This window comes from Furipterus horrens, unplaced genomic scaffold, assembly GCF_987537825.1.
Source record: "Furipterus horrens unplaced genomic scaffold, mFurHor1.1.pri manual_scaffold_17, whole genome shotgun sequence".
Lineage (NCBI taxonomy): Eukaryota > Metazoa > Chordata > Mammalia > Chiroptera > Furipteridae > Furipterus > Furipterus horrens.
In genome coordinates this window covers 117,402,534-117,417,962 of record NW_028327187.1, presented here as the reverse complement: position 1 = coordinate 117,417,962, position 15,429 = coordinate 117,402,534, and the positions used below count along the sequence as shown (strand labels likewise).

General features: G+C 49.3%; 1 protein-coding gene across 1 annotated transcript in view; it reads right to left on the bottom strand.

The window, feature by feature from the left end:
- Window positions 1-15,429, bottom strand: part of NLGN4X (neuroligin 4 X-linked) — a 108,946-nt gene that overhangs the window by 58,677 nt on the left and 34,840 nt on the right. The window contains exon 2 of the mRNA XM_090264176.1: window positions 198-350. Coding sequence (XP_090120302.1) covers window positions 198-350 — 153 coding nt within the window. The remainder of the gene's footprint in view (window positions 1-197; window positions 351-15,429) is intronic.

Below are 15,429 nucleotides of genomic sequence, written 5' to 3'. Positions count from 1 at the left end.
CTGTGGCGGCCCGTTGGGACCCGTTAGCAAACAGGGCGTCACGCACAGCACAGCACAGACTGTGCCCTGAAAGGCAGGAAGAGAAGCAGATCACACAGGGCAACGCACGGCTGAAAGCAGAATCCCCCGAGAACGGAGGTGACGCCACCGCAAAGGGCCCCCCACGGCGGCGGAGGCAGAACCCCTCCCAGACTCACCTAAAATGCCCAGCCGGTAGTTCACGGTGATGACGATCACATTCCCGTAGCTGGCCAGGATGCTGCCGTCAACGATGTTCCCGGTGCCTTCCATGTACGACCCGCCGTGGATGTAGACCATCACCGGCTTCTTACTGCTCTGATCGTGGATGTCTGGAAGGAAAAGGGAAGTGAGGCACAAGACAGAATCTCAACGAGGACCGGATGCTCCGCCCAGGACAGGGGCGGCGGGTGACGTCTCCTAGCTTTGACCCGAGTCCCTCCCACGGCTCTGTTTTTATCGCAGACGCCTTGATGAGGTTCCCTAGGCCAAATGGTCGATGTGGCTGCAGGGTCTACTCATAGATGTGACTAAGAAGCACCCTGACCTCTGAAGAAGGATGCGTGTGTGTGTGTGTGTATACCTAACACGCTAACGAATTAAGGATTTAGATGAAACACGTTATTTTCTAAATAGCGCTCCGAGGCTCACAGGTGACGGACATCAGAGAAGCGCCAGCTTTCATTACTGAACATAGTTTTATCACCAAAGGGTGAACTCAGCGTGAAAGCTGTAATTTATTGTCACTGGAGCGGCCTTGTTCCGTCAGCGGTGAGCTCGGAATGACAACGTAAGAACGGGAGGGAATAGACAAACTGTCAACCCAGGATAAGGACACAAAGTAAAAAAATGTCAAAAAATGATCAACGGGAGGGAACTGTGAAAAAATGCAAAAAAGAAGCAAAGTCAAGAAAAGATGTCCAAACAAATGTGCGTTGCTCTAGGTGACTGATTGGAATGTCCCAAGGTATTTAAGTGACATAAAAAAAAAGATGTAAGAAAAACAACACAAATTTGAAGCTCGAGATGGAAACGCTAGACGTTCGCACAGGAAATACAAGCTCCCACTGCGATTGGCCGCTGTCGCGGTAGTGACTCCGCTACTTTCGTGAACAAGGATGAGGAGACCATGTTTTGCAACGGTTGGGGCGATGGACGCTTCTTTCTGAAACGTTAGGATCGAAACCTCAATGTTTCGTGTTCATCCTCCCCGAGGCTGACATTTCCCATTTAAGAAGTCAAGGATAATTATTTCTGGATATATAGACACACATATATATGTATATATATGTATATATATGTGTCTGGTTATTCATTCAAATATCTGTCATCATAAGAAAATCAAATGTACCGAAGGACATTTATTTTCACTTTTTTTTTTTTGTCTTAATTCATCAAGAGATTTTTCCAACATCAGAAAGGAATTTGAAGGCAACGAGCCGGCACCCTTGGGTGAAGTGAATTCTAAGAATGACCTTCAAATGAGGCCTTTCGTTGCTGCCCTAAAGAGTCGAGAATGTTCTAGAAACCTCCTGGTCACAGTCAAGTACACAAAGCCGGGCCAAGCTGCCCTTGGTTATTTAATCTACAGCTGAAGAACGCCTCTTATTTATCCTATAAAATTCCAGTAGGAAGTAAAAGTGCTTCGTTAATGATTTATCCGTCATAAGCTACTTGGGATTTTTAACTAAACTGCTGTCTCTGTAACGGGTGGGGTTGGGTGTGGTCTTGGCTCTCCCTGGCCCGTGGTTGGTCTTTATTTATTTCACCTTCACGGGATGTTGGCGATTCTGCGTTACAGGAAAAAGTCAAGATTTTGAAGACCTGCTTTCTGGGGTTTTGTCTGAGAAAATGCAAAGTTCACATCTCTTTTCTCCCAAGACACACAGAGCAAGGTTCTCGTGACATTCAGGACGTGAGGACCAGAGGCGGTATGAACGGGAAAAGTACCGAAATTGCCTCCCGGAAAACAGACCCTAACGATGCACAGGAAACACCCTAAAAAGAGGCAACAGAGCCGGAGGCAAACGCTGCCCCTAGACTCTGCAAGATAACCAGACGGAGGGTTTTTTGGAAATACATTTTTTGAATAGTAGACAACAGCAGGTGTCCTGCGACCTTCCCTGCAGGACAGGCTGACCCCTGAATCGGGAGCAGAATGTGACCGTCCAAGGTCAGTGGAGGACATTTCTCATAGAGGCACTGGAGGTAAGGACGGGGGACGAGCGCCAGTGAACTAATAATCATTTAAATTGCCTTTCCATAATAATACTAATAATAAAATAATTTAAATGAGAGCCAAAGGGTCCCTAATGCCTTCATCCCTTCCAGAGAAACAAGAGGACGTGCGTTTTGCGACTCCGATGGGGAAAACGTGCGTGTCCTGATGCCGGGAAGATTTCACAGCAGCTTATTTTAGGGTTACATTTCTTTTCTTTTCTGCCATTTATTCACTGTGCTCGTGGGCCACTTAGATGGACCTCCCATCTTTTTTAAAAGAAAATCCATTTAGTTCTGGTGGATAATCTGTCCTGCCTTTAGGAGGCCTTCCAGAAACTTTTCATAGGAAATACAGGAAGCTGTTTTTTCGGGGGGCGGGGGGCAGACAAAAATGTTTACGGAACAGCCGTAGCAGGAAAAAAAGCGTAGAACTAGCTTTGTTTTGTTCTTTCACTTGTTGAGTATCCTTACTTTATTTTATTTAAATGATGCTAAAAGCAGGACTGAAAGAGACAACAGCATCTTGTCAATACACTTTTTATGTATTTCACTGTGAGCCAGAGAAGATTCTTGGAAACCTGGTTTGGAATTGGTAGGTCTGAGACACAAACGAAGAAAAACTGATAGGCCAGCCACCCAAAAAGTTCTCTGGGGGCGTCTCACAGGCCTTTGCAGGTTATAAAAGGAATTAAGACCAAAGTTCCAAAAGACGACATCAAGTCACAAAATAACACTTGGGAGGAAGAAAACAAAGAATACATGCATGTTCTGAAATTTCATTCTCTCTTCTCATGACCAAGCCAAAAAAGAAAAAAGGAAAGAAAAAGACGTACAAGAAGAAGTGAGCTTTTGTGTGAACCACGTTTTCTTCTTCCCTTCCTATTCAGAAGGAACGTTCATACGTCTTCGTACAGGGCGTGGGCGCTCATATCCACAGTCATCGGACAATGACTGGTTTCCCGACAAGAAGAAAATAAGGGAGCACCGCAAAGTGGACCCGTTTCAGGGAAAGGGAGGAAAAACAGGTTGAAATGAAAAAGAAAAAAAAAAAAAAGAGAGATATAAAATCATGCATCGGGGTCGAACTTTGAAAAAAAAAAAACAAAAAAATACCTTCATCGTCAGCACGGTCATTACTTGTTATATCATCTCCGTGTCTCTTTGTGCTGGCTCCTGGGTCGGATTGAGAAGGAAAATAAAGGGAACAAGAATTCAAAAACAACAGGTTTGCCAAAAATTCAGAAGAGAGAGAGATACCACCCAGTAAAAGAAAAAGAAAAAGAATGTCATACAAAAAGTTAAAATCTGTTACAGCTGGACTTCAAAAACATAAAATTGGGGGATGCAAAATGCAGAGAAACATAAAAGATGTCAAGAAGAACAAATTCAAAATGTTGTTTGCAAGAAGTATTAGGTTTCCCGTGAAAATGCCGTTTGGGAGTTAAAATGAGACTACCGCCAAAAAAAAAAAAAAAAAAAAAAAAAAAAAGCTAATGTGAGTTTAAGGAAAAAACAGAAAATCAAATTATTAAAAAAAGAGATTTCCCACATTCTTGGAAGAAATGCATAGAAAGTATCCAATCCATCTCTGATGCTAACATGTTAGAGTCTAGATCCATTCTTGAAATGTCTGATGTACTCTGGTCAGGAAATTCTACGACGTGCAAAACAACACATTTAAACAATAAACATGAAAGATTTTTAATCAAAATACCTTATCACTGACATCCGTTTCATGCGGAAGAACTTAACACCACGCCATTTCCGACAAAAGTCAGAAAGGTCACCCGTTAAGGCCACGGCTACACGACAGACACACATCAGTCCATCACGTAAAGAAGGAAGATGTTCATACGTATTTAAGGTAAAACACTACGAACCATGTTTCCTGTGTTTGAAACACCGCCTCCATCTTCCGTAAAGCTTTTCATTATTTGCATTTGTACCACGAACAAATAAGTAAAGTCACCTACCTTGAGCGCCGCAGACAGAAGCCACCTAGGAATTTCCCAGGAGTGGGGAACGCACCTTAAGCGCACACCAAGGACGTCCCTACGCGTCCTGCACACGGCGCACCATTTGGGGTTTTCATGTCCCGGACACGGGAGGCCCAACACCGACTATCGGTTGCATCGGTGCGATCATTGGCCCGCCTGGGTCGTTTTTAGAGATGGACGTGGCCCGGGATGCAGAGCCCAAATCCCCAAGTTCCCAAAACTTGAAGCGTCTCCATCCCCCGGTCTTGGTCTCGCTACCTACCTGGTGCTTGGAGATCTGGGTTAAGAGAGACGGGACACGGTAACGGTCCCCCGCCACCGTGAGGTCTGAAAGCGCCCCTCAGCTCTCCCTCCCTCCGAGGGCCTCAGGCACGGTTTGAGACCCAGATGGGGAGCTGCTGCCGCCGGAGGTCAAGGCAGAGTTGAACGGAGTCTGTTTCCGGGGACGGAACGCCTTTCCACGGGCAGAGCTGGCTGAGTGGGGAGGGAGGGTCCTGCTTAGTTGGATCTGTCGATGTTTCTCAGGGTTCCATGTTCTCCCTGCAGACCATCTGAAGCGGCCCCCATGAGATCGCTGAAGACAGGGCCGGGAGGCGGGACCTACTGGTCCTCAGCGTCTCCTAGTCATTTCGGGTGCATCGCGTGGGGAACCATGTTTCATGCATTCCATCATGTTCATCTCCCATTCTTCCAAGGCTTTATTACGTGGCAGTCCCTTACAAAGCACGCAAGATACACAGGGCACAAACGTGCTCCTCTAGGGCACCAGTTAGCTCGACAGCAAAACCTAGTCATGCCCCAGAATTCTGCCGCATTCATATCTCACCATAAACTTAAAAATTGATCCCCATCACCTCTAGCCTGACAGTCTTTTGGACCGCTTTGCTCAGGGTTGGTCAGGATAACATCTATTTCAAAGCCATCTTGCAGACCAGATTTATGGGACGGGGGGAACCGTGGGGGCCCCAGGACAGAGCACTCCAGCAGGGACCCAACCAGGAGACCACATCGGTCAGCCCTGCACCTCAGCAACTCGCTGTAGGTGGGGTACACCCCACACCGACATACGTGTTAACATATGTTCTAACCCTGCTTCCACTGGATGGGCACACAGCCTGGACCACCAGCTGGGGTGTTTCACCTGCCGGGCACATCCTGTGAGGGAGCACAAGGCACACCTGGCCCGCAGGGAGGGCCGGCGTCCGCACGTGAAGGAACCGGCAGAGCTGACCCACTGCTGCCTTGGTTTGTTCTGAAATCAGGACCCCCGAACAAGACTCTGTTTCACGCTGAACAGAACTGTGTGAGATTGGGAAGCCCTCCCCCGTCAACCAAGACACTGAATGAAACCCACACTTGCGGAGGGAGACGCTTGATCACGGGCTGGGTGAGGCAGGATACCGAGAGCTGCGGCAGCTATTATTTTTTTAATAATGGTTCTTCAATGATCAACTGGAGATGTTCAACATGGGGAGGAGACGTGAATGTTGGGTGCGAACGTCCTTAGCAAGGAGGACGTCCGGAAGCTGGGTGTGCGTCCGTTGCTTCTGCTTTCCCTACAGTGATCTGCGGAATTCTGCTGTGGGAACCTTTCGGAAGGTTACCCCAAACACGTAAAGGGAGCTAGAATTGCTGACTTAGAAGGCGTGGTCTTGGGATCAGAAGGCCAGGACTCACCGCACACGAACCCTGGACTTCTGACCTGCAGGCCCCACGAGGCAGAGTTCCGTCTCACCCCGTCCATGAAAAATAAAAAAATCATTACAAGAAAAAACAGAGTCTACTCGGGACTGATACCCCTGTCTCAGGAAGGGGGATCCAATGTTACGCTCTCCGGTCTGCCTTTTAGAATTGATCGCCGACGGTAATTTATCATCGCTTAATGATTCTTGGGTTTCACTCAAGGAACGTCGCAGGCACGGATCTGTGTGATTAAACGGTGAAACCGAGGTCTCGGTCTTTCCAATTTTCTGGTGGTTCAAAAATGTTTCCTGGTGATAACAGAAATAACAGGGTTTGGGGTGTGCGTTATAGCTTCTTCTTTCTCTTTGGCTGTGTTTGGAAGACCAACTGAGCGAAAACGGGAATCATCATTTTCTTTTCTTGTTTTGCTGGAATTAGGAAGAATTGATTTCATACTTTTGTTTGCTCGGAATCAGATAAGTGGAAAATGATATATGACTGCGATGCTTATTAAAATCTCAGAGCCCTGCATGGTTTTACATGAGCATTTTTTTTGGTTCTGAATTTTGTTACTGAATTATTTCTGTTCTCAGGGATAAAAGACAAATCCTATTAGATTTACATGAGTTTCTCCCATTTTTATTAGACATTTCAGTTGATAGAATATATTACCTCCCTGAACCACCTCTTGAGCCCGAGATTAAACCACGATGTATTTAAAAACTGAAACTAATTTAATATTGAATTATAGTACACATTTTTCATGCATCTTTATATAGAAAACTCATGTTGAAAATGAAATTGGTTTTTATTTTCCCGAGATACACCTTCTCAAGTGTGGTATGAAAACACACACACACACACACAATAAACCTCTGTAGGTATGGACACATATTCTCCGTGCCAAGTTATTCTGGAACGTTCCGAGTTCTGTTGCATCATGTTAACGGAAGAAAAAAGCTTGGTCTGCGTGTACAATGCTGAGTAATGGGGAAAATCTCCCTGCGTGTGACTTTTCAGATGTGGGACAGGAATTGGGGACAGGGGGATGACATAGGACCCTCATTATTTTGCACGTGAAGGAATAACCTGTCTACATCTCAGAGTGGGTCTTCGTTCTTTTGATGTCAGGTCATTCTGGCCGCCTTTGACTTTTCTGTCTGTCGGTCTCCCACGGGAACCCACTACACACAAATCCTTCCCCCCGAAAAAGGAAATTGGTCTCCACTTATAATCCTCCCACTCCTCGACTCCTGAGTCTGTCGTGCAAAAGACAGTGACATCCCCAGACCCCGAGACCCCGGGGCCCCTTACGCCGCCTGCAGCTGCCGGTGCGATGACAGACGGTATCAGGCTGAAACTACAACCCGTTTTGATCAGCCTGTGGCACCCGCAGGCTCACCAAAAAATGCCCCTCTGTGCTCTCCCCCCGTAAAAGCAACCCCCTTCTCGCCTCGAAAGGCAGAGTCCTGACCACCTGCGGCAGGTCTCCCCGCTTGCTGAGTTCCCCCGTAAACCTCTGCGTCTCAGCTCGCTGTGTCTTAGTGGTCATTGGAGCGACTCCGTCCTTACACAAAAAGTCAAATGACTTCCATAAAGGGCCCGAATAATATCTATTTCTGAATGCCACTGGTATCGCTGCAAGTAGGATACTCTTCCCTGCAGATAAGGGCTGGGCCCCGTTACGCACACTTGAACGCAGCTGACTGGCCACAATACACCTGTTTGCTGTCGTGTTCAGCGGATGATTTAAACAGTAAACACGTCGCCAAGGAAACACAGCTCAGGAAAATCGTTCTGGCCCCTCTTCCACGTGGAATATTTGGTGTCACTCCATATACGCTGCAGGAAGGGCTCCACAGATTATTCAAAATATCCCACGCCCTTCCAAGGGGATGTATCGTAGCTTCCAGACCGGACAACTTCAGTCTTCGGCCAAAAAAAAAAACGTGGATGGAAGAGGAGCGTGTCACCCCGACATAAAACATTCTGAGCCTTCAATGTCTCCCCATTTTTCCCTCTCCCATCAGCTCATCCTGGCTCGGGTACGTTGCCGGTACGTTCTTCAGGGGAAACCATCTCTTTATCGACGTCTTCCGACGGCATTTGTGGGTGTCCCCAGTGACGCCCCCAGTTGCCTGTGCATTCTCTGCGTGTGCCCATCACACCCCCTGGGTGCCGGCACCGCTGGTGTAGAAAGATCCCTCACCCGGGTGCTGCTAACGTGAATACTTGCTGGGCGGGCACTCAGCAGCCCGTAACCTCTCCTTGTCTAGCGGGGTCCATAGTCATAACCATAAAGGCGAGTCGTTTTAACAGAAAGACGATCAAAACTCCCCGCTGGATTTTAAAATCGAGACGCTTTCCGTGCATTTTCATAGATAGCATCCATGCAGATGCTCCAAGCCTCTCCAGACATTAGAGAAAAAGATACGGCATCTGCATTTTTAGAAATAAACTTCAATTGTAGGTCAGTTTTCAATGGAGAGAAAATGGTGAAGATGATCCAGAGAACAGCCGTACGCCTCCTGTCCCACTTCTTCTTCTTTCATGAACCAAAATGGAAATATTACGATCACCCTCACCCCGTCTTGTGTTCCCGTTTCCGTGGTTTTTCCGTCACGTCCTTGTTCCCTGTGTCCACTTCGGCCGTGACGTCTCGTCAGTGTCTCAGCCTTTCCCTGTTTCTTCTGCGAGGACGCTCTCCCCACGCGTTGCTTAGGCTCTCCGTCCTCGATGTGGCATTTTCTGACGTTTCCCGTGACGAGGCCAGGGCTCTGCCTTTTGGGGAGCGAGGTCAGAGGTCAAGTGCTTTCCTCATGACATCATCGCCCGGGCGCATGTTGACAACAGGACAGGTCACGGCAGATGCTGATCCCCGATGCCCGGCTTAGGGGGAGCTTGTGTGGTTTGTCCCCCGTGACGCTGCTCTTTCTCACCCCTGCCCCCCTTCAATATTATACCCTTTGGAAGGAAGCGGCTGTGCACGGCGAGACGCGACAACTGGGTATCCGTGCTCCGTGACCGTGTGGGGCAGGATCACCGTCCACTAGGCAGAACGTTCCTCCACGCTAGACTTGCCTCCTCTTCCCCACGGCAGGGAGAGGATGGTCACGCCTGTTCCCAAGAGAGGTGCTCCGCGCGACCCCCACATCCTCCAAATATCACAGGATACGCAGCAAGAGGCCTTCCATGTTCAGACGCCATGAACGGTCACAGTCAGATGACCCACCCCTAAGGGAATGAACCTGGGGACTCCAGGTGGCCCCCATGTCATCGCCGGAGTCAGACGGAAAGAGGCGCCAGGAAAAGACCATCGGACGCAGCGTGGGCAGCCTCTACAAACAGAAAAACGCAAGCAGGAGGTTTTCCTCCAGAGGCTCCCCAAGGATCTACGGACGGGGATCTGAGCCCCGGGAGAGGCATGGAGAAGTCCGGGAATCCTGACCTGCAAAACGACAGTCATCTGGTGTTGCGTCAAGCTGGGAACCATGTGGGGCTGCGGAACGGCGCCAAGAGAAAAGCCACCTCCTGTTTGTTTATAAATGTAGTCATTTACGCCCGTCGCGGTGGTGGGTGTCATATGATATTGTGTGTGATGATCCACCCCTTCACTGGGTTCTCGCTTTGGCCGGAGCAGATGCCTTTCGTTGGCTCCCGGGTCCCTTCCACAGACGCTCGTCACGGGGGTGTCTTCAAGGGTTTTGGTTTTCTTCGTTGGTCCAGCACTTTATTACTTTTTGACGCTAAGAGACCATGTAGGATCTTGTGTATTTCTTGCCCCGTTTCTTTGTTTTTTTGAGGACATTTTAGTGTTCATCAGTTTCGATGAAGGACCCTTTTGCAGTTGTAATTCAGACTGGAACACACACATCCCTGCTCTCCAAAATGATGTCCTTTGATACCTTGCCCCGTTTTTAAAGTTGAGTCATTCTCTCGAGTTCCGGTCCTTCTATTTGACACCCGCGGTTCACAGGTTAAGAAGCTGAAGGAGCTCAAACAAGGGAGGCTTCCCTCCGCGGAGCAGAGGATAAAATCGGTGACCTGCCTGGAATGCAAACAATAGGCTTCACAGCCCGTCACTGTGTCTGTGACCCACGACCACAGAAGACAGATTGGAAATTACTACTTGGCTCTCGTTCCTCTGTCCCGTTGGTTTTCTTATTCCCACAATGATTATTTCGCTATAAATCCGGTCATAATGAAATTGCATCGTTTGCGGAATACCGGCAGGGCCTGGCTCCAAACACTGTGCAGCCATCGTAAAGAAAAAGGAAAATTATCAGAAACTACCTGCACTCTGATGATCCAGACCAGACACCTAGCAACCAATGAAAGCGAGGGAACTGGGTTCAGGATTTCAAGTTGCCAGTTTGGGGGTGCAAACCGGAATGGTAACACAGGGTCACTTTTTTGCACCAAAAAGCGAAAACTATTTTACGCACGGTGGTGGGTCTGTCTTTGCGAAGGTCATTTTGTTTCCATCCCCCAAATACATGATAAAGCACAGATAACGTGCCTGGGACCATGTCTAGCTACTCTGGATTCTGTTGCCACCCAAGGAAGGGGTTCCCGTGAGCAGCGGCACGCCGTCCAGAGTCCACCCGTGCACGCAGAGGCATGGGAGCTACCCCCATCTGTTCCAAACCCTCTCCAAAGGCCACCGGCAGCTCTACAGGGCAAAGCGGGCAGGGGATGTTCTTCTTTCTCATTATTAAGCCGCATCTGAGGATCGGTGTTTACTGAGTTCAGAGAGAGGGGAATGGGGAGGCAGAGAGAGAGAGAGAGAGACAGCCATCAGTTCTGCCCCGGGGACTGAGCCCACAGCCTAGCTGTGCGTCCTGACCGACAATGGAATCCGTCCGCTTTTGGCGCACAAGACGACGCTGCAGCCAGCCGGACGCCGTGCCAGGGCACGGGTTTGTTCTCCGTGGGCATTAAAGCACCTCACACATTCCGTGATCCGGCCGTTGTCTCCGAGGCAGGACAGACACAGGGCCTGGCCGCTGGGGGACGTCTTCCTGAGGCTATGCCCACACTCCTGCCAGCGCCTCGGACATGTCAGCTTATCCCACTCGTTCTGCTGTCACCGATCCAATACCAAGTCTCGGCCTTTGCTATGAAGTCACGCTGCAGAGAAATGAAAGTGGGAACCGGGCTGTGCCAGAGCCTTCCTTACTGTTTTGGCAAGTTCTGCAGGGAGCCTGTTCTGTAGGTTTCTGTTAGCTCTCTGCTTTGTTCCCTTTTTCTCTCTGTGACGTCTGAAAACACGGGCTCCCAGCGGCCCCCTCCCGGATGGGCCAGGATGGACACACGCCATGTTCCGCAGGAGGCTGGTTACAAAGGCTACAAAGCCCAGGACTAAGACGTCACCTAGAATAGTCAGAGCACTGAGCCATTAAAACTCAGCAGGTCCTTTGTCCTGCGGCCATGAATTAGAAAGGAGTAACGATTTCCCCGCTAAAAACTCTTGACGGCGGCCACGTAGTCAACAGAGAGCTCATCCACACAATGGTTTTGATTTTCGTCCCAAAATTAGACCCTCCCACGTTGCTGGCAGGAATAACAGGATGGGTGGCGTCATTAATTTTATCACGTTTCACCGCAGGTTAAAACGCATGGGTTGCGTCGGGCGCGGTCCCTCCCACACCTTCAGGAGTCTCGGTTGAGAACAAAGGGACGCATCCGAAATCCGCCGTGAGAGAGGGGTGAATGTGGAGTGTGGGTCCATCAGGGAATTCTGGACCAGATGCAGCTGCTGAGCTGCCGTTCTTGGCGGGTGTCTGAGGGGCTCCCGTGGGATCCCCCGGAAACCTGCAGCTTCCCGGCGGCCGCCAGCCCCATGCCCTCCGGTGCGAGGACGGCGTAATGTTGTGGTTTGGCCCGATTCCTCATTCCTTCAACCATAAGGAAGACTTCTGATGCCTTCCGCCAAGAGCTGCAATGGCACCCGGCTCCTTCTGTGCTGGGAAAAGATGGCGACCTGGGGCCCGATGGGGCCCCGTCTCCGAAGAGATTCACAGGCCAGCACGGCTCTCGGTGCTCCCAGGGGCCCTTTTTGTGTGTTTGTGTGTGTTGATTGCGCTGAAGACAGAAGAGAGAAGCTCACGACCCCGATCGCAGGGAAGCGTGTTCACGGGACAGCTCTGGGAGTAAGGGGGACCCGAAACCAAGCAACCGGGAAAGGAGGGGAGAGGGGAGAAGCCAGGGGTGCGTGAGCCTCCTTAGCCAGCTGTCAGGTGTGGACAGGCTTGCAGACGGGGGCCGGTGCGCTGGGAAGATCAGTCCTGCTCATGAACCGCACATCGCTTGCCTTGGACACAAAAGTCCAAGAGATTTTCATGAGCCAGCAAGAAAAAGGCACGGACAGACACCCGCAGAAAGAAAAGGGTGGTCTCTGCCTCCAACAGATGCCGGGGGACATGGCGTCCGCCTAAGAGCCACAGAGTCCTTAGCTCGTGCGGGAGGGACGTCAGGGATGGGATGAATGCTGTTTATCATTTTTAAATTGATTTTGAAGAGAGAGAGGAAAGAAGAGAGACACACACAGAGAGAAAAAGACATCGATTTGTTGTTCCACGTACGGGTGCATCATTGGTTGACTCTTGCATGTACCCTGGCCGGGGATCGAACCTGCAACCTTGGTGCATCAGGACGATGTTTGAACTACCTGAGCTATCCAGCCAACGTGCCATGAATATTTTTCATGGCACCGATTTACTGAGGAGGAGCAGCCACGGAAAGAAAGAAAGCAGATAAGACACTTGGCATCTACGAGGTCCAGCAGGCAGTGAAGGAAACCGGTAGGGGTGCTGGAATACAGAGACGATCCGGCCCACAGGCTTGTACCGGAAACCATGATGTCTGCAGAGAGGGGCGCAGTGCAGACTCGGAACCATGCGCAGGCAGCGGGTTTTCTCCTGCACACGGCGGCCCTCGGGGAACGAGCTCTGGAACCCGGCCATGGAGAAACGGACCTGGTTGGCTGTGCAGAGGTCCCTGGCTTCTGCAGACTCGGGCTCAGGGCTGAAACGTCCGTGCAATTCCACGTTCACAAGCTCTGCTCCTGCACCCACGCCGAGACGGACAGACAGACACCAGGGGGAAAGCAGAGTGGGGAGGAAAACCACGGAGAGGCTCAAAAAAAATAGGGAATATACAATCGGTGACGATGAACAGCTCAGAATGCAGATTAAATTACAAAGCACCCTTAGGTCTATTTTTCATATTTAAAACCATCAGCCCTGGCGGGTGTGGCTCCGTGGCTGAGCGCCAGCCTGCAAACCAAAGGGTCGCCGGTTCGAATCCCAGTCAGGGCACAGGCCTGGGTTGCGGACCAGGTCCCCAGTCGGGGACACATGAGAGGCAACCCCACATGGATGTTTCTCTCCCTTCTTCTCCCTCCCTTCCCCGCTCTCTAAAAATAAATAAATAAAATCTTTAAAACCATTGAAATGCACATGATCTGTACACACAGAAGGATCACAGATTTGATGAAGATACGATCACTGATTTAACCCGAGGCACCTCCATTTCAATTCGAAGTTCTTCTTTTAATAAAAGCTCCTTCTCCTGATGCTCGATGTCATGGCGGGAGCTCAGAGAAGAGCTTACGTCAACCGAACGCTTACAAATGATAGAAGAGGAAAAAGCAGAAGCCTTGATTTCCAAATTAGCAGAACGAAGAGTGAAAGTCAGCAGCAAAATGCCCCCCAGATGAGAGAAACACACAAGATTGCAGAGACCGTATCAAGTTCCCCCCGAAAAAGTTTCCGTGGAATAGACGTGACGGACGCGGCTTCAGGACGGGGGAACCCGAGAGCTGGAAAATGTGAGTTTCAGGTCAGAGTTAATAAGCTCAGGCGGGACGGCGTGTAAAACGCTGAAAGAGGCAATGAGACTTCTGTGTCCCAGTGTGGGGGGGGGGGTGTCGGGAGCCATGGGGATGAGATCTGAGCCACGGGACAGAGACCCACACCCAGGACACCGATAAAGCGTCACCGGTGAAGAGAGGAAGGGATGTCGGGAAATTGCTGGACAGTGGCTTTTATCGGATGAACCTTTTTCCTGGGTTCCAAATCCCTTACCTACACCTTTTTCTTCCTTATAAAGAACGCTGGCTGGAAATGAAATGGAAGCTGATCTGTCAGGGTACACAACCCGCTGTCTCCTCAGATTGCCGGCCACGGGCACAAGGCGCCCGTTTATATTCAATCCTTGTGTCTACTTAATGATTCTGGGGGTGACCGGCAGCATAAAGGTTGACTTTTCTGACCTCATTTACATGAGAAAACCCAGATCTATGGGGAAACGAGCATTTCAAATGTTGGGATGTAACAAAAAGATGCGACAAACCCATTGAGCCCTGGTCGGGTAGCTCCGTCGGTTAGAGCATCGTCCTGATGCACCAAGGTTGCAGGTTCGATCCCCGGTCAGAGCACATGCAAGAATAAAGCAATGAGGCATCCACATCCATACATGGAATGACGAATCAAATCAATCAAAATTAAAAAATTTTTTTTATCCTTTAAAAGAAGATGTTAGAAGCACATTGCAGCTAATGAACAAAACTTTGGGCAGAATTTCAACTGTCCCCATCATAGTAATGAATAAAAAGGTCTTGCCATAAACAATTATGTTTAAATGCGTGTGCTCGTACACACGGCTACACATACACACATACACACGTACACAGAAGCAATAATTAAAGGACCAACAGCTTGGACATAAAAGGACAGTTTTCACCTCTAAGACACAATTGTAATCGTTACCATTTGACGCAATGTCTTCAAGATATTCGACGGCCAGCGTAGAAAAGGAACACACAGTTACCGACTTTGCAACACAGAGATCATTAAAACTCCATGAAAATTAACCATCTGATCAAAAACAACGGCATATGGAACAAAAGAGGGGTTTTTCTCCATTGTGCACATTTTGCCGGTTTATAAAAATGACCCCGTCATAAGGAACTGTTTTTTTTTAAGCATATTAAAAGCAAAAAGAATGGGGCATTTTTAGGGGACGAGGCCTCCCATTGTGATTTAAAAAACGATCAATGACCAATACTGGGCAAATTGGCCCAAGCTGACCCAGAGTGAAAATCAGGAAATGTGAGTTTCGACTTCCAGGGTACATGAGGAGCCCTGCGCCTTTTCACCGGGTATTTTGTCTTCGTGGACGCGCTGAAATTCCACACCCAGAGCACGAGCCGTTGCCAACTAGCGACTTCCGTGGGATCACCCACCAGGACCAAAGAGGAATCTAACGTGATGGATGCGTCTGCCTTCGGTAGAGGCCGCATCGTTACAGATTTCGTGGAAGCGTGGTCCCCAAATGCCTGGCCTTTGGTTTGTTGGAAGGTCACTCCTGTGAGTGTTTTACAGGGAAGAGAATACAAGGAATGGGTGTGAGCTCATGAGCAAAGTGCATCTGATTTCGGAATGAGCTCAGAAATACGCTCCTGCCCGAAGGGCCCTTAGGAATGCAGGCTGGGGTCACCGCTGTGTAT